The sequence below is a fragment of the Fukomys damarensis genome, unplaced genomic scaffold, assembly GCF_012274545.1.
Source record: "Fukomys damarensis isolate Sample0158 unplaced genomic scaffold, DMR_v1.0_HiC HiC_scaffold_30, whole genome shotgun sequence".
NCBI lineage: Eukaryota > Metazoa > Chordata > Mammalia > Rodentia > Bathyergidae > Fukomys > Fukomys damarensis.
Genome location: NW_022900942.1, coordinates 4,864,676 through 4,883,950, shown reverse-complemented (window position 1 = coordinate 4,883,950; position 19,275 = coordinate 4,864,676). Strand labels below are relative to the sequence as shown.

The following is a 19,275-nucleotide window of genomic DNA, read 5'->3' as shown; positions in this document are numbered from 1 at the left end:
GCAGGTTCTGCTTGCGCATCTCGCTCGTGCGCTGCTCCCACACGGACTTGGACGGCTTCTGGTTCTTCTGCTGCTCCTTCCTGCAAGGGGCCGGGGTTGGGGCCACCCTAGGCCGGGCCAGGACCCTCGGGCCATGGGGCTACTCGGCTGAGTGGGTGCCGGGTGACTATTCCGCCAGGTGGGCCGGCTAACAGGTGACTCACCTGGCCATTATCTCAGCCCATTGAGGGTCTCCCGCTCAGCCTGGCTGGATGTCTCCTCCACCTGCCAGGCATCCTGGCCCAGGTGGGTGCCTCAGTGGGCCTGGCCAGGCTTCTGGGTTTACAAGTGGTATCTGTACCCACAGGTGGTCACCTTAGCACAGGAGGGAGTCCCTGCTGACCTCTCCACTCTTCAAATGACAGCATGTGACTCTCTGGGGTGGCCTCGATGGCCTTAGCCTCGACATGGCCCATGATGGCAGACAGTGGCCTGGAGCAAGTCCCCAAAGCCCCCAGTTGCCCACAGGGGCCTTTAATTAGGATCATGGGCTGCCTAGGGTCCCAGGGAGCACCCAGGGCACCGAGGGTGGGCACCTCGGGGTTTTGGGCAGTGCTGAGGCAAACTGACCAGCTGGCTGAGGTGTGAGCATCCCCTGGGCTGGGCCCAGAGAGATTTCCCAGGTCTTAGGCATCAATCCCCTCCCCTTTCTTGGTACTTGGGATTGAACCCAGGGCCTTTGCACTGAGCTACACACCCAGCTCTATTAGTGTCTGTTTTGAGATAGTCTTGCTGTTGCTGATTTGCCAGGACTAGGCTCAAACTTGGGATCCTCCTGTTTCAGTCTTCCAGTTCCCGCCTCTTTGGCAAGGACCAGCCCAGTGTCTGCAGCATGGCCTGCTGACCCAGCACCCACCTTCCCCTCCTCAGCTTGTTCCTCAGTAGTGGACAGAGGGTACTGTGAGCACCCGAATCAGGTCCTGACCCTCCCTTGCTCAGGAATCCTCCATGGCTCCCACCTAACTCAGAGCGGAAGCCCAAGTCTCTCCATATCCCACAAGGCTCTGCACAACCGCCTGTCACCCTCTTTGCCCCCATCCTGTTCTCCACCTTGTTCACCTTGTTCCAGCCATACTGGCCATGTCCCTCCCTCCCTTCGTCAGAACTAGGGATTGAACCCACAGGCACTCTACCACTGAGCTACATCCCAGATCTTTCTTCTTTCAAGACAGACAGGGTCTCACTACATTACCAAGGTGGGACTCAAACTTGTGATCCCCCTGCCTCAACCTCCTGAGTAGTTTGGATTACAGGCATGGGCAATCACCACTAGCAGATCTGTCACCTCATCGTACCCTAACGTACATATCTAAAGTATCATCTCTCTCCCTGACTCAAATAGCTATAGAAGTGAACCAGGCTGAGAACAGGGCTGGGTATGTAGTAGGCGCTTATGAAACATCCAACGGGTGAAAGTGGATCTGTTCCTAAGACTCAGCCATTACCCTCCCTGTTCCCGAACGCTGCCTGGGAGTGGGGGAGGCTGGGAAACTTACACTGCTATGGACATGTTCGCTGCCGACAGGGGACTCACTTCTGCCACCTCCTTGGCTTTCTGCAGAGCGAGTTTCTGGTTGGCCGCCTCTTCCTCTTCTTGTTCATCCTAGAAGGCACATAAGATCCCTGTTCACAAGACCAGGCCTCAGGGCCTTGCTTTGTGTCCTACTGCTGAAGTGGGTGACTCTGAGGTACAGGCGGGGCTGGATGCTGACTAATCAGATCAGACAGGGCAGCCGACTAAGTGCACTGCTAACCCCGTGCACAAACTCATTCTTCAGAGATGATTGAACCCGGGGCTTCACACTGAGCTATGTCCCCAGACCTTTAAAAAAACAATTGAAGCCAGGTGTGATGGTGCACGCCTGACATCCCAGCACCGGGGAGGCGAAGGCAGGATCGCCATGAGTTCGAGGCCAGCCTAAACTACATAGCAAGGTCCTGTTTCAAACAGTTTTTAAAAAAAGTTTTGAGGCAGGGTCTCATTATGTCACTAAGTTTCCCAAGCTGGGGTCCAACCTGAGATCCTCCTGCCTCAGTCTCCAAGAGCGCTGGGATTACAGGCGTGTGCCACTGTGCCTGTCTTTTCCAGCTTTGCAAACTGTGTTCTGACACACAGCCGGGAGGAAGCCAAAGCAGCGAGACTCCCACAGCAGACGTCCCTGCACCTGTCTGGGCACTGCTGGGGAAGACAGGGGTTTTCCTGCGCTTGCTGAGAGGGCCGAGCCCTCTGACCTGCCCTCTCCCAAATGCCAAACAGCACCGCACAGTGGTGAGTCCTGAGTCCCAGGCTCTTGCCAGGTGTGGCCCATGCCCCTGCGGTAGGTGGGGCAGCTGGGGCAGCTGAGTTCGGAGAGCAGGGTGGGGGAGGTGGTGAAATACAGTGCGTCCTGATAAAGAGGGTTTTGGACTTTACATCTGCCTTCAGCCATCACGCGTGGCCTGTTTCACTAAACAGCAGTCGACAAACAGAAGAGAAAGGAAAAGAAATGAAAGAAACGAGTTGACACAAACTACCAGTAAGAGAAACCAGGCCGTTTCAGGGGCGGATGCCGCTCTCCCGGGGCAGGAAGCACCACCCCCACGGCACCTTGGGAACCTTGGGGCACCACGCAGGAGTTGCTGCGAACCCCGCTCCCTCTGCCTGTCCACGCTGGAAATCAGATTCCCACGGGGCGGCCGAGCAACCAGAGTGCTGCCTGGCATTTGCATTTTCATCAAGCCCCCAGGAGAGCGTGAAACACGCTCACGTTTAAGGGACCAGTGGAGGGTGCAGCTGCAGACAGCCAGGGTTCAAATCCGACCTCTGCCACTGCTGGGAGGCCTTGGGAATTCTCTTGACCTCTCTGCGCCTTACAATTCTCATGCAAGATTCTAGTCTTCCCCAAACTGCCCTTCTTCGCCTCTCTCTCTTGCAGTTGTCGCCATCTGATGAGCGACACATCTTCCCCAGTTTGGGTTTTTCATCTCTCACCCCCAGTCTGAATTCCCGTCTCCCAAGCGTGGGGAGTTTGGCTGTTTTGTTTTCGGCTTTGCGCCCAAGAGGGGCTTCATCTGTGCCCGCAGGATGAAAGATGAACTGCGTCCCCAGGCTCCAGGAAAGGGGCTGGAGGGGACCCTACAGGGCCACACTCCGGCAGCCCCATGGTGGCTGGGCCATTGGCCACGTGCTGGGGATGGTGGAAACGTGTTTCTCCCAGGCCTGTGGGATGCTAGGAAACTCTCTCCACCCCCCGCCAGGGTTGGCAGATGGAGGGTTGGCACGGTCGGCTCGGTCTACTTTGTGGCCACGTCCTGGATACCTTTGGACACCGGGGATGGGGCGGCAAAGCTGAGCACTGGGAGGAACACTTGGCCCACGTGACATGTTCTTTTCATCCCACGCAGCCAACCGTGGCTAGCTTCTAAGATGCCTTGTTCCTGACACCCCACCTCCCAATAGCAAAACGTGCCCCTTCTGCTGCTCCTTCTCCTGTTCTGATTCACCCACACCCCGGATTCCGGCCCGCACAGCCCCTCCTCGCCCAGGTTCTTTGGTGCAGTATGCAACTCGTGCTACCACTCTTGGCAGTCCTGCTCACGGACTGTCCCGGGGGCCTGAACTACGTTACTGAGAGCAATATTGCCTCCCCTGTGCCTGTCTACTCTCAGGGAGTCCAAGGCTGCCCTAAGGAGCACACAGGACTGATTTTTACCCGGATAATTCAGTATCGTGGATATGCATGAGACTGGGATTTCACTGCACACAGATGCTTCCCTCTCCCCCGTTCTCTCTGACCTCCCAGCCTTTTCTCTGCCCTGTGAGGGGCTGCGCCTCTGTTCTTTCAGTCTCTAGTTGTGTGGAAAGTCATTTACCCTCTCCGGGCCCCAGTGTCCCATCTGTGATATGGGGAGAGCACGGCTCTTTTCCCCCTTTCCGTTGCTGGTGCGTGGCACACAAAAAAGGCAGCTTTTCTGCCGATGTTACTTTGATTTTTACCGTTACCAGCTTGGCCGGGGCTCACATCCTGGCTTTCCCCTTGGAGCCACAACAGCCAAAGAGCCTGCTTTTACTGAGCACTGACTGTGAGCTGATACAGTGCTCTACAGAGTGGCTGCCTTTCTGGGCCTCAGTTTTCCCTTCTGCAAAGGAAGGACTATTAGCCAGGCATGATGGCGCACACCTGTAATCCCAGTACTTGGGAGGCTGAGGCAGGAGAATTGCTGAGAGTTCAAGGCCGGTCTAAGCTAGGCCTCTTCTCAAAAACCCCCAGAAGAACAACAAAAAAGGGCAGGCGGCTACAGTAGTGATGGACACATCTCATTCTGTCTTGCTGCCACCTGGAAGCGGGGCCAGCACCTATGCACATGGGGACAGAAGCAGGGCCACAGCATCCGGGCCACACTCTGTGTGCCCTCAGAGGCTGACCTGAGTGCACTGTGCCCCTGCCTGGCTCCCACAGCTGAGCAGGGCCCAGAGAGGGTGGGCACGTCTCGGCCACTCCAATCTGCCTTGCCACGGTCCCCTCAGGTCACGGGGTCCGTGCAGCCCGTCTCCCAGCTCCAGCGGTCAGGGTCCTTTGACACTGCTCCCCGTCCCTGTGACACTCGCCCTTCTGGAGGGTCACGGAGTCCGAGGAATCTCTGCCCACTTTCCCTTCCCGTCTGTTTTCTTCTTCTCCCCCACCTCCACTGCGGGGGATTGAACCCTGGGCCTGTGGAGCTACATCCCCAGCCCTTCTTTATTTTGACAGGATCTTGCGAAGTCTCTAAGTTGCCCAGGCTGGACTCAAAATGGTGGCCCTCCTGCCTCGGCCTCCCGGAGTGCTGGGACGGCAGGTGCATGCGACCACACCCAGCTTCCTGCCAGGCGGCTGTAATGGGTGGGGTTTGCCATTTTCCCCCACCGCCCTCTCTGCTGTGGATTTGGTTGCTTTAGGGTCTGCATGAGCCTAGGAGGGAGCAGCGCCCTGTGGGTCTGCCCAGCTGTCCCGTCCCCCAGCCCTCATCCTGCCCGGCCGATGGTGTCCGGTGGCCCCCGCGGCTGCACCTTGGTGAGCTCCTGAGCGTTGGCCAGGTTGTCCACAGCGATGGCCAGGAACACGTTCAGCAGGGTGTCTGGTGCCCGAGTCAGGGAAGCAGCCGTGGGAGGGACGCGATCGCTGGGGCCCAGGGACCCGCGTGTCCCCACCCTGCCCTCCCCGGCGTCCCCGTGGCCCCCAGGAAGGATACAGTTCCCGAAGAGCGTGAGCACGATGAAATAGATGGAGAACACCATGCCGCCCTGCACGCCGCCCTGGGACTTGATCCCGTCGTACATGACCTCGTTCCAGTCCTCACCTGTCAGGATCTGTGGGAGAGATGTGGCCGGCCTCAGCCAGCTTGGGCCCCCAACCCTGCATGGTGGGGAGGGCTGTCCCTACCCTGGGGCTGCAGCCTGGCTGCTGGGAAGAAGGTACGGGGGCCATACACCTCCCTGCACGCTGTCCCCCTGGGGGGATGAGGGCTTTTCTGCGAACTGAACAGTGTCCCCTCATATGGGGGTGTGGACATCTTAACTCCCAATGGCCAGGGCGCTGGAAACAGCACCCAGCGAGGTGATTGGGGTTACACAGGGACTTGACGGAGGGATTCCTGACAGCCATGAAAGAGGAAGAGAAGCCAAGTGTGGTGGTGCATGGCTCTGATGCCAGAACTCTGGGAGGCTGAGGCAGGAGGATTGCCAGTTTGAGCCCAGCCTGGGCAGCTTAGCAACTTACACCCTGTCTCAACATAAAAAATGAAAAAGGGCAGGGGATGTAGCTCTGTGGGAAGGCCCTGGGTTCAATCTCCAGCATGGAAAACAAAAAGAGGAGGAGGAGGAGGAGAGACCAGGCCTCTCCGTACCACATGAGAACACAGCACGAAGGCCACCATCCACAAGCCGCAGAGAGCCCGCCCACCCTTGGGCCTGAGAGACAGGTGTCTGCCATCTCTCCTCCTGGCCCTGGCATTGTCCCGGAGCCTCAGAACAGGTGAGGGATGGACATCAGCATTCATCTCCGCTCCTCCTGGTCCCTGGAACCGAGTGATCCGGCCACCGGGTGCCCAGCACACATGCTGCCCTGGGCTGGAGGCCAAGCTTGACGTCAGGGCTGAGAGCAGCAGGGTCCAAGGCAGTGGGTCAGCAGAAACTGCAGCATGGAGTGGGGAGAAGGGAGGGCACCAAGGCGACACCGAGGCTCCCCTGCGGGGACCGGGGCTCTGTCCCACGGAGGGCCAGGCAGCCTGGCCGAGTGCACAAAATACACTTCCACCCCTGGACTGTGCCTGGGCCAGCAGGCACTGCTGACTGGAGACAGCCTGGGAGAGAGGGATGAGGGACCGGGCCGGCAGGACTTTCCAGGGTGCATAGGAAAAGGCCCGGGGGTATCTGAGTGGTGCCTTAGAAGAAAATGGCCCAGAGGTCAGGGCGTCACACGACACAAGCCAGGCAGACAGATGGATGCTGTGTGTTCACGCTCGTGGGCTCCCGGGAGCAGGAGTAGAATCATGATTACTAGAGACTAGGGCAGCCAGGTACCGTAGGGGAGGCACGCCTGTAATCACAGCACTCCAGAGGCTGAGGCAGGAGGATTACAAGTTCCAGCCCAGCCTGAGAAAATTAGGGGCTTAGTGAGACCCTGCCTCAAAGTGAAAAAGGGGGCTGGAGATGGAGCTCAATGAGAAGGCCCTGAGTTCAATCCCCAGGGCCACACACAAAAGACAGGAGTTGAAGTTTCTCCATGTGAATAGGTAACAGAGAGATGGAAATGCTAATTTTCCTGATTTGACCGGTGCACATTGTACACATATGCCGCGGTCCACAAAGATGCCAGTGTATTTTTATTAGTATCATCGGGTGCTCAGGATGGAACCCAGGATCTTGGACACGCTGGGCAGTTGTTCCAACCCTGGGATCACTGCCATCATTACGGGTCAGGTAAGGAGAAAAAATAAAGAAAAAATTGCTATGACTTCTCTTATAGGAGACACTCAAAATATAAATAAAGAGCAAAATAAAAGATGGATAATAAGTTGGCCGGGGATTTAGCTCACTGGTTCCGAAGTTCTGAGTTCGATCCCCAGTACCCCCCAAAAAAAGATAAGAAACAGGGAGATAGATCTTTTGCGAAAGGCAAGGGGACCAAGAGATCGGGGATGGCAGGGAGGGTAAGGGGTTGACGACACGAGGTGTGTTACGCACCTGTCCCAGAGCCCCCGCAGGAGCGGAACTGCTAGGAGCTGCAAACACGGACTGATAAAAAATGAAAACTAAAAAAAAGTACGAATTCCCTCCTCCTGGCCGTAGGGGTGTGATGGAGCGGAGCAGGCGATTGGCTGTTTGGACTACTGGTTCTCTGGGGCCGAGTCCATCTGTGCACCGGGGGGCGTCGGGCGGCACCCAGCCCGTGTGTGCAGCACAGGGTCCTCCCCAGCCGGGACATCCTGCGTGTCCCGGGGACAGCACGGAGTGTGGATGCTGCCCACTGCCCCGTATGAGGGGCTTGGAGGTTCGCTTCATGGGAGTCCCTCTCCGTCCCCCTCAGGGGTCTCCTGCCTCCCCCGGAGAGGGAATCCGCGGGAAGGGCTTGGAGGCTCAGCAGGGCCAGTCCTTCGCCTTTTACCCTCTGGATTCTGATGTATATGTGAATAGATATGTCTGTTGCAGTGGAGACTGAACTTTGCACTGAGCCACAACCCCTCCCCTTGTATTTTGGAACACGGTCTTACTGAGAGGCCTTCGGAGTGCTGGGATCCAGGGATGCACCACTGTGCCCTGGCTGTGCTTCTCAAATGCAAACCAGGCTGTCCGGAGTTCACAGCTGGCTCTCGTTCTCCGGACCACTCCACACCTGCCCTAATCACCCAGGACCAGGTGCCGGCAAGCGGGGATACAGCCTGTGCCCAGAGCCCACTGACACAATAGAAAGTGGGGCAGCAGGGGCCCGCACGGCCTGCCTGCTGCTTGCTGGAGAAACCACAATCAAATTTCCTACCCACATTTCCCCCTCGTTCTATCTCAAGAAGCTCTTCTTCTTTCTCTCTCCTTCTGTCCCTCCCTCCTTCCTTCCCTCTCTCCCTTTCTCCCATTTTTGTGGTGCTGGGAATTGAACCCAGGGCCTCCTCACTGAGCTTCATCCCCAGTGCCCCCCACCACTTCAAGGCAAGGTCTTGCTATGTGTGTAGCCCAGGCTGCCCTCAAACTGGTGGTAACCCTCCTGTCTCAGCCTCCCAAGTGGTGGGATTACAGGTGTGTGTCATCATGCCTGGCTGGTCCTCGGCCCTTTTTATTTTTTTATTTTGCAGATGTCAGTAAGTCACCAAACTGCTCAGGCTGGGTTGGAACTTGGAATCCTCCTGCCTTAGCCTCCCACAGTGCTGGGATTATAAGTGTACGCCACCACACCCAGCTATAACTTGTGTTTTCCATGACATTTGTCTCCAGATCTGCTGGCCTCATCGTATCTCAGCAATAATAAAATTTGCATTCTAAAACAGTGAGAAAAGTCCAAGGCGACACACAGGCTTTCAGAGGAGGGAGCTGCTCTGATGAGGCAGGTGTTCTCATCCCTGATGCTAAGAGGTGTCAGCTCACTGGCTGTGAAGATCATACCTGAAACACTGTCATTATTGCTGCAGGGAAGGTATCGAAGTTGGTAGGAGGAGTCCCTTCATCAAAGTTAAACCTGTGGGATGACACAGACATTCACATGAGCCCTGTCGCAGCTGAGGGTCTGCTCAGCAGCCTGTTGTCAGGGCAACAGCTGCAGCATCTGTCTCCAAGACAACATCCTGCGTGGTACCCAGGGCCTCGTCCACCTGGATGACTGCAACAGGCATCCGGGTCATGAGCAGAGGTCCCTGATGTCCAGAGTGGGGAGCCCTGGGCAGGACCCAGGGAGATGGTGGAAATGTTGCTGAATACTCACTGGCCGCCAAAGAGCTGCATTCCCAGCAGGGCAAAGACGACAATGAACAGGAAGAGTAGGAACAGCAGGCTGATGATGGATTTCATGGAGTTGAGGAGAGAGACGACCAGGTTTCTGAGAGATGCCCAGTACCTGCCAACAGAGGCCAGGGGAAGATAAGGCTGGGCTAGGAGGGGGAAGCTGAGAGGCCCAACTTTCTGGGGATCACCCCATCCTGTTCCCCATCCCCATGCCTGTCTGAAGGCCAAGGGACTTACTTTGTGACTTTGAAGATACGCAGTAACCTGAGAGCTCGTAACACGCTGATCCCAAAGGAAGTGCCGGGTTTTATGACGGCCCAGATGACTTCGAAGATGCTCCCGATGATAACCTGGAACGGACAGCTGGGTCTCGAGTTCAGCCCCGCACACGTTCGGCAGCCTGAACTCACAGGCCCACTCCCACCCTGGACTGGAAGCAGGGAAGCCGTTTACATATTCCTCTCATCAATTTCCTTTTTAAAAATTTTTTTCATGTTGAGACAAGATCTTGCTCAATTGCCTAAGCTGGGCTTGAACTTGCAATCCTCCTGCTTTAGCCTCCCGAGGAGCTGGGACTATAGGTGTCTACCACCACACCCACCATCTCTTCTCTTTAATTTATAAAGAGCTCACACAGGCCTGGGAATGCCTGAAACCCTACACAAGGAAAGTCCACAACACAAGGGAAGCTTCCAGAGACCCTGAGATGTAACGAACATCCTGAATTTTGCGCTCATCATTTCCCTGCTCTGGTATTAAAAAAAACGAACACAAAATTCACACAACATAAAACTAACCCTTTTAAGCAAGTAACTCAGTGGCATTTAGTATTTTCATAATGTTGTGCAGCCCCCACCTCGCTAACTCCAAAACATCTTCATCGCCCCCAAAGGGAGCCTGGTCTGATCTGCAGTCCTCACCAATTCCTCCTGCCCCGGCCTCTGGAAATTGCTAGTCTACTTCCTGCTGGACTGCTGCCATCTGGATATTGCTTACCAGTGGAATTTTGCCACCTGTGACCTGTTGTGTCTGGTTTCTTTCATGGAGCAGCGCAATTTTAAGGTCTTTGTCTTCTTTAAAAAAATTTTTTTTCTTTTTGCAGTATGGGGATCTAACCCAAGGGCACTCTGCAACTGAGCTGCATCCGTAGGCCTTTTTAACTTAATTTTAAAATTTTGAGACAGGGTCTTGCTAAGTCATGAATTTGGCCAGGATGGGCTTGAATTTGGGATCTTCCTGCCCAGGTACACCACCGTGCTGGGCTTGAACATGCACTCAACGCCCCTAACCTGTTGCACACCCTCCAGCTTCGTGACACTGCGCTGTTGTGGGCCAGGGGTATCCACTCATGACTGGGGCTACCAGGGAGCTTCAGCTCCCCTCTACCCCAAACTGTGAGACGGGATCAGGAAAATGATCCAGGTTCACAGCTGAAGGGCTGCTTCTGGGAGTCACAGGGGAAAGCCGTGAGTTGAACCAGAGTGAATGGGGAACCCTCTGTGTGTACCTGGGCCACCACTGCTCCTTCTACGTGCAAGGGCACTTGGGCGTTGTGGCCCGCGTCGACAGCAGGTGAGGCCACTCAGGACTTCTTTTTCTTTTCTTTTTTTGAGACAGGGTCTCACTGTGTAGCCCAGGCTGGCCTCGAATTCATGACAATCTCCTGCCTCGGCCTCCAAGTGCTGGGGTTACAGGTGTGCATCATCATGTCTGACTTTCTATTTCTTTCCTTCCTCCCCTCCCTTTCTTCCTTCTCTCCCTCCCTCCTTTCCTCTCTCCCTCCCACAGGGCAGAAATTCAGAGTTGCTAAGGATTATTGATCCTTTCTGAGACAAACAGGAGTGCAGCACACGATTCCGGCTGCCCTGTGGGAAGCATTTTCCACCTATTTGCTAATAACTCTGCCATAAGTTGGATTTTAAAGGGCCTCTGTGTTAAAGGCTCGGCTCTCAGGACTGAGCCCCTGGGAGGTGGTGGTGCCTTTAAGAGGTGGAGTCTGGTGGGGTCTTTAGGTTGGTGCTGGCAGGGTCTTGAGAGCTCCTGGGACCCAGCCCCGCCCTCCCCAGCACCTTGCTGCCCCTGAAGTCAACAGTTTCACCTGGCTACCTGCTCCTGCCCGGACAGCTGCCTCGCCTCAGGCCCACATCAATGGGGAGCGACTTCAGTCACGGGCTGGGATCTCCAAAACCACAAGTCTCTTCTCAAGGTGATGATCTCGGGTACTTTGTTACAGCAATGGAAAGCTGACTAATGCAGAAAAACCCTAACTGCATCCCAGCAACAGGGACATTCTTAACCTTGTCTCCTGGGCTCCTGTGTGGGTTTCTCTGAGAGGTCTCTAGTGGTGGAGTTGGCGGGGCACCCCCTGTGCCCCTGAAGGTCTGTAACCCCCTTCTGTGAGGGGTGGAGGAAGCTGGAGCGCCCACCTCTCTCCTGCAGGCATTGTGGTGGCTCTCTGCCTGGGCCCACCCTGCCTCCCCCAGTCCTCGGTTGTGGCCAGGAGAGGGAGCCAGGGACCCTCCGACCCCCACACACACTTACCCCACAGTCAAAGCAGTTGAAGGAAGAGTGAAAGTAAGGCCGAGTCCCAAGCCCGTACATTTTTATAAACATTTCGGACATAAAGAGTCCTAAGAAAATGAATTCTGCATAGTCTAGAAGGGAGAAGAAAGAGAAGGTCAGGGTTCTGATGGAGAAAGCTGTAGTGTGCTGCTTTCTGTGAAGGGGAAAATTCTGTCCTTGGTCTGGCCCACTAGGCATGGAGGGAAGGCCCTTTGGGGACCTTTTTCTCTTTGCTTTTTCTTTTGTTTTCTCAAGACAGGGCCTCGCTATGTAGTCCGGGCTGGCTCTGAACTCACTGTGTAGCCCAAGCTGTCCTTGGACTCACGGCTCGATCCTCCTGCCTCGGTCTCCCAAGTGTTTGGATTGCAGACGTGCGCCACCGTGCCCAGACTATTTGGGGTCCTTTCCTGAAGGTTATGCAAAGCGTTTCTACCATGGGCCTCAGTTTACCTTTTGCTGACAAGAGTAACAGTTGTCCCGTACCCTCTAATCAACCAACGACCATCAGGCCAATCTTCAAGGAGTATGGAAAAGTGGGACAGTCTTCAGCTGGCAGGCTTTGCCCTGGTTTGATGAGAAGGTTGGAGGCGGGATATCACCAAGGTCGTCGCTATGGTGTTGACTGACAGGTTCCTGGCTGTTCACTGTACTTAACTAACCAACTACCGGGTGCAGCTCAGCGGTGCAGCACTTGCCCAGCATGTGTGAAGCCGTAGGTTCCACCCCTGGCACCACAACACCCCCCCAAAACCAAAAGCCAAAGAGCCCCCAAAAGCTAACTAAGTGCCTAATTAACAGACTAGCAATGGGTCACTGGAGGGTTCACAATGCTGGAGCGTCGTCGTCTAAGAATGATACTTTTTCTACTTGGACGGAGTTCCAAAGCAGGTGAGAAAACATGGAAATCGTAAAGGCACCCTCTTCTAATCCGGTGCTGGGGACTTGGATGGAGCCCTGTGGTCAACCTATGCAGGACATAACTTTCCTGATACCCTCTGGTATCAGGGTACCAGATACCCTGTCTTACTGGTTGTGTAAAAGTCTAGGGCAAGATGAAGATTTGCTTTTTTATGAGGAAGCACAAAAATGCAAATGCCTCTGGGAAAGGCAAAACGTGGACTTTCCTTTGCTCCAGCAGAGACGTGGTGAATATGAGGTCCTTTCCAGAGAGAGCTTTTTAGGTGTGGTGGGGACGATGAGGAATCAGAAAGCACACAGGGCCTGGGGGTGTGGCACAGTGGCAGAGCGCTTGCCTGGCATGCAGGACGACCGGCATCCTCAGGGAAAGACAGGAACTCAAAGGACTTTCAAGAATGTCACAGTACGGCCACACGGCTAAGTCTGCTTGGTGGCTATAGGGGCTGAATGTCTGTGTCCCCTCCTAAATCCATGCTGAGCCCTGACTCCCACTGGAACAGTATTAAAGGTGAGGCTTTAGGAGGCGACAAGTCATGAGGTAGAACCTTCCTGCACCGCCTGATGACCCTTTACCCCTCAGCTTTCTGCTGACACTGTGTTGACCCCTCCAAGAGTTCAGGGCACCATCCTGGAAACAGACAGCAACCCTCCCACTCCTACAACCAGAACCTCCAGCAGGTTGACCTTCGACTCCCAGCTTCTAGGACTGTGAGAAAATACACTTCTGTTCATTTTAGATTGCCTAGTCTCTGTTATTTTGTTACAGTAGCACAAATGGACTAAGAAAATGGTCATAAGTATTTGCTAGACCTTTTGTGTGTGTGCTTGTTACTGAGGATTGAACCCAGGTCCTTCCTTTCCCCAGCTACATTCCCAGCCCCCACTTCCTTTTAAAAAAGTTTTTGAGTCCAGGTCTTACTAAGTTGCTAAACTGTCTAAACTGGATTCAAACCCACGATCCTCCTGCCTCAGCCTCCTGCTCGGATTACAGGTGTGCACCACAGAGCATGGCTAGTTCTTGCTTTTTTTTCCTTCCCCTTTTTTGGTACTGATGGATTCAGGGCTTTTCGCATGCTAGGCAAGAACTCTACCCCCAGTCTGAATGGACCGCCAAGATTCCTCACATTCACTTCTTATTTATGGGGTCCTAAGGAGCAAGAGCATCTGAGAGCTCACTCTAGCATCTCTAGAACTGGAATATCAGCAAAAGAACTTTGTCTATAATATCTGGAGCCTTCCAAGACCCACGTAAAGCAACTCTGGGAGGACTGGACAGTTTCTAAGATGCTTACCTTGGAAACACAACAGCTCTGTGGCAGGGGGCGGGGGCAAAGGGGAGAGAGGGAGAAAGTTTAGGCCTGACTTTGAACTCACTATGTAGCCCAAGCTGGCTTTAAACTCATGCCTCATCCTCCTGCCTCAGTCTGGGGTTACACGTGTGTGCCACCATGCCCAGCTCAAGACACACGTTTTTGTTCACATTTTGACATCACGGAAATCGAGATGTGTCTTAAAATCAGCAGGTCCTGGTTTTGATGGTAGCATTGTTTTATTCCTTACTGGCATCTCAAATAAACAGACATCTTTGAACGATGAACAATGGTAATGACTTGCCTAGGTCTCATGGTGAGCTAGGGGCAGGGCAGGGCAGGCCCTGAAAACTCAGGTCACCTGGTGCAGCAGAGTAAGGATCTGTCACCAGACACAGCTTGGACTCTAGCCCAACTGCATGGGTTCCAGTCTTGGCTTCATCACTTACTAGCTGTGTGACCCTAGACAAGTTACTGAACCTCTCTGTGTCTCAGTCTTTTGAACTGGAAAATGGGGATAACTGTGGACCTTTATAGACACAAAATCCCCAGGTAAGAAGTCTCAATGCCCAGTTCCTAAACCAGGACGTGCTATAAGCTGATCATAGGGGAGATTAGAGGCAATTAAAAATAGTCTATCAGAGGAGGTTATAAGTGAAGAGACCTCATTTGTAAGGCTCCAGAGGGACCCGTGCAATTACTAAGGTTGGAACTAGGGCAGGCCACTCAGAGGACTGGCCCTGAGGGGTGTCCTGGAGGTCAGCCAGCAGGATGGGACAAGGAGGGTGATGAGGAGACAGTGATCTGGGGTTGGCGCTGGCGCTTTCTAGGTCAAAGACTTGACTGTCTGTTGCAACTGTTGTAGATCAATTGTTTTGTTGTTGTTTTTTGGTACCGGGGATCAAACTCAGGTCCTGCACTTGTGAGGCAGGTGGCGGAACCACTGAGCTCAACCCTAGGTCAATTCTGAGCTAGGTGAGGAGGGCAAGAAGTGAGTCAGACAGCCAACAGATGCAGGAGGAGAGCACCGGGAGGGAACAAGCCAGGCCCATGCAGAGCACTGCCCTTCACAGCGCGGTCACACCTCTTTATTCCCCAGAGCCCGGAGCTTCCCACATCGGGTCAGAGGTCTCCCCACCGTTCACTGCTTCTTTATCTCTGCCTCATTCTCAAGTCTGACACCGTCTCATGCTAATCCCTGGAATCTGGGATTCCAGACAGAGGACAACGTCTTTAGGGTTCTGGTACCCACTAAGAGAGCGAGGTGCAGTCCTATTCGTTAGAGAGGACCTCAGACATAAAAGAATCCAAAAAGGGAAGAGAAAGCAGGAAAGAGGTAAAAGGTTTGAACAGAAGAGGAACGGGGGGGAGGGTCAGAAATGAGCAGAGAAAGTGAAGACAGTGGACAGAAACACTTTCTGTTTGTGAAGCACTCCTGTCTTCTGGCTGTGGCTTATTGTAACATTCCAGAGATGAATACAGAAATTACGTGGTTTCCTTGGTTTGTTTTTTTGAGACGGGATCTCGCAAGGTAGCCTAGGCTGGCCTCAAACTCATGGCAACCATTGTGCCTAAGCTTCCGGAGGGCTGGGATTACAGGTGTGTGCTGCCACACCTGGCCAGAGAGAGATTAAAGATGTTCTTCCGCTGCCACCGGCTGGCTGTGCTCTGTCTTTCGCTGTCTCTCTTCCAGCGCCTCTTCCATCCGAAACCCTGGACTCTCTCTCAGAACAGCAGTCTGAACTCCTCTCCCAGCCCTCAGGCCGGAGGAAGACAAGCAGCACTACGGGTTGGATATGGTTGGGTCACCCTGAGGGTTCACCTGATGGGAGGTTTAGTCCCGAGGGTGGTGGCACCGAGAGGCGGTGCGGACCTTTAAAAGGTGGGGCCCGGTGGGAGGGGCCTCCGGTCAGCCCGGGCACAGGTCTTCCGAAGGCTGTGGGGGCCCAGACTCTTTCTAGACGGAACCAGGTGGTCCAGTGTAAGGTCCCACCGCAGCCATCCGCCTTGAGGTCCTCACCAAAACCGAGCCGAACTCCCCAAACTGTGAGCTAAACAGACCCCCCTCTCTTTGCAAAGTTGACTGCGTCAGGTGTTTTGCCGCGGTGACAGAAATCCGACCGACACGGATTCCACCGTGGTAGCCGCAGCACTGTCCCCAGGAACGTTCGTACAAACTTCGGTCAAGAGAAAGGGAAGATTCACGGCAGTCCGGACGGAGGAGGAACACAGACCCCCAGAGGGGAAGAAGCAGAGAAAAGGGTGTGGAGAAGGGAAGAGGGCCAAAGGCGGAGGTGCGGGGCGGTACTCACAGAGGAAGTCAGAGAGCCAGTCGGGCTGGTTGTAGTGGACAATAGCAACGCACAGCGTGTTGAGGGCTACCAGACTGAGCACAGTCCAGTAGAAGGCCTGAGTTTTGACCATGCGGCGGATGTAGAAACGCATCCTCCTCTCCTTTTTGTGGAAAAAAGTTGAGTTCTCCAGCTTGGCACTTTTAATGCTGGCTCGGGCAAAAGGAGACCCTGCCAGGGAAAGGACAGAGGATGTCAGGCTCAGGCTGCTCTGGAGGGAATTCACCGGCACGTGCTGGGCACGGGTGTGGCTGGGGCCCCAGCCCCGTTCCTCCCGGCAAGCCCTTTGGCCCGAGGGAACTGTCTCGACCCAGGGCTCAGCTCTGCAGAGATGCAGCATACGGCAGGGCAGTGACCTTGCAGATCACAGAATGGGAAGTCACTGATGAGAACTCTGTGTAGCAATCAAGAGGCTGATGAGTCTTGGACCCGATTTTCCACGCCTGTCATTGTGGGTTTTTTTGGTACTGGGGACTGAGGCTGAGCTACAGCCCCAGCCCTTTTTATCTTTTTAAATCATGAGAGAGGGTCTTGCTAAGTTCCCTAGGCTGGGCTGAAATTTAGGATTCTCCTGCCTCAGCCTCCCAGAGTGCTGGGAGTACAGGCCCACACGGAAGAGGCTCTGACCCCTTCTGACGCCTCGGGGTGGGGACGGGGGTCACACTACAGGGTGAGATGAAGCACACCCCGTGCTTGCTCGGAAGGTCCCCAGGACGAGGTGTGTGATGTCATCTGTCCATGTTTGCTTTTCCTGCCTGTCTTTGGAGTGCTATCCAAGAAAGTATTGCCTGGACCGATGTCACTGCACTATTTCCCTATTTCTTTTCATTTTCTAGTTACGTGGAGCAGCGGGGTGGGTTTCAGTTTGGCGCATGCGTGCGCGCACATAACACACTGACCCTTCTCCTCTCCGCTACCCTGCTTCCCTCCCTCACCCTTGCTCCTCTCTGCTCATTGCCCTTCTACTTTCTTAGCGTCTCCTCTCTTTCTTTCCTCAGGATATACATTCGCAACACATAATAGTCACATTTGCTCTGGGGAGTTGGTACGTGTACGTATCACATCTTTTTATTGAGTGTATTGGTACATTCTAGGTATACACTGCAGTTAGATTCATCGTTGGGCTCTTGTACCTCTACATGACAGGCCTTGGTTCTCACTTTTTCCCCTTGCCCCCGCCCTCCCTTCCCCCCCTCCTCCCCTCCCCATTTACAAACACTTCATTTCCGTTTTTTCAGTTTTTAATATTATGTATCATATCTTGATCACTTTTGGTTGCTCCATCCCTCTCCCTACCCTCCTCCTTCCACATTGTCTCTCTTTAAAAAGTGTTCCCTCTAGATTCCTCATAGGAGAGAAAACATGCAATAGTTGACTTCCTGAATCTGATTTATCTTTACTTAACATGGCAGACTCCAGTTACATCCATTTTCCTGCAAATGACATGACCTTTTCTTTATGGCTGAATTACATTATACTGCATGCATCCATCTATCTATCTATCTATCCATCTATCTATCTATCACATTTTCTTTATCCATTTATCTGTGAGGGACACACAGGCTTAGCAACTGTGAATTGTGCTGCAATAAATCTCGTTATGCAGGTAACCCCGTAGTATTCTGACTTCAATTATCTCAGAAATATACCAAAGAGTGGTGTTACCGCGTTGAGTGGTGTTTCTATCTTTACTTTTCTGAGGATCTCCATGCTGATTTCTGCAATGGTTGTACTAATTTACATCCCCACAGTAGTGTAGTAGAGTTCCCTTCCCTGTATGCTGGCATTCAATAAATGTAGTATAAAAAGTGTGCATCAATAAATCAGCATGGTGGCCAGTGCCTACAATCCCACCTCCTTGGAGGCTGAGGCAGGACTGCATATGTGAACCCAGCCTGGGCAACTTAGTGACTTACTTAGCAAGACCTGTCCAAAAAAAAAACAAGAAAGAATGGGGATACAGGGTTCATTCTCCAGAAGCAGCACACTCACACACTCGCACACACACACAAACGCATGTGCATCAAAATACAGCAATATAAGCCAGGCGTGGTAGAGCACGCCTGTAATCCCAGTACTTAGGAGGCTGAGGCAAGAGGACTGCTGTGAGTTTGAGGGTAACCGAGGTTACATAGTAAGTTCAAGGCCAGCCTGGACTACAGAGTGAAACCTCATCTGAAAAAACAACAACAACAAAAGCAAAAAAAAAAAAAAAAAAAAAAAAAAAAAAAAAAAAAAAAAAAAAAAAAAAAAACCTCAGCAAAATATATTCTTTTAAAACGGAGGCAACCAAAATAATACATGGGGCAGATAACTAATCAGCTGCACAAAACAGCAACTGAGGGCTGCAATTCTTGTTATTCACTCAAAGATGAACAGATGTGCCCAGAAGAGGAAATGGGACTAGTTCATCCTTATCAGGAAGAGCATAGTTTGACTGGAAATTAAAGACGCACATGAAAACAGGCTTTAACATATCATTACGAACTGACATTACTGGGGATGGAAATGAAGTAGGTCATATGCAAAGGCCCTGGGGTGGGTGAAGCTGCAAACGCAAGCTTGTTTGGCCAATTGGCAAATGGGTGTCACTCTTTCTGAAACTCAGGCTGGCCGGGAGAATAGTGAGTTGAAAAGCTGTTCATAACTTTGCTCCTATAATTATCCCCGAGGAAATATGCCCAGAGGGTGGGGGGGGTGTAACTGTACAGCAATGTACGTAGCAGTGCTCCTCATAAGGAAGAAACTGGAATCAAGGGCGGCACCATCACAGCCGCACAATGTGAGCCCCAGCGCACCCCTGTGCCCTAGCATATGGTGCTGCACTGCAACACAAACCGGGTCAGAGCTCAGCAATGGAGACGAAAACTCGGCTGACGAACACAGCAGGGTATGACATCATGTGCACAGTGTGTCAGAGCCACACGCAGACGCTGTCTTCCCTCCTCCTCCTCCTTTTCCTCCCTCTCTTCCTTTCTGCTCCCCTCTCTTCCTCTGCTTCCTGCTTTCCTTCCATTCAACTTTTACCTTTCCCTTTCCTCTCTGCCCTCCTTCCTTCCCTCCTCCATCTTTCTCTTCCTTCCTTTCCTTCTTCCTTTCTCTCATTCCTCCATCCTCTCTCTCTCTCTTTTTTTTTTTTTTTTTTTTT

The 19,275-nt window shown here is 53.3% G+C and overlaps 1 protein-coding gene across 1 annotated transcript in view; it reads right to left on the bottom strand.

The window, feature by feature from the left end:
• Cacna1a (calcium voltage-gated channel subunit alpha1 A) overlaps positions 1 to 19,275 on the bottom strand; it is a 179,279-nt gene that overhangs the window by 70,568 nt on the left and 89,436 nt on the right. Inside the window, exons 11-19 of the mRNA XM_033757319.1 lie at positions 16,089 to 16,298; positions 11,528 to 11,640; positions 9,224 to 9,336; positions 8,967 to 9,098; positions 8,651 to 8,723; positions 5,248 to 5,365; positions 5,066 to 5,133; positions 1,536 to 1,642; positions 3 to 80 (exon numbers count right to left, since the gene is read on the bottom strand). Coding sequence (XP_033613210.1) covers positions 3 to 80; positions 1,536 to 1,642; positions 5,066 to 5,133; positions 5,248 to 5,365; positions 8,651 to 8,723; positions 8,967 to 9,098; positions 9,224 to 9,336; positions 11,528 to 11,640; positions 16,089 to 16,298 — 1,012 coding nt within the window. The remainder of the gene's footprint in view (positions 1 to 2; positions 81 to 1,535; positions 1,643 to 5,065; positions 5,134 to 5,247; positions 5,366 to 8,650; positions 8,724 to 8,966; positions 9,099 to 9,223; positions 9,337 to 11,527; positions 11,641 to 16,088; positions 16,299 to 19,275) is intronic.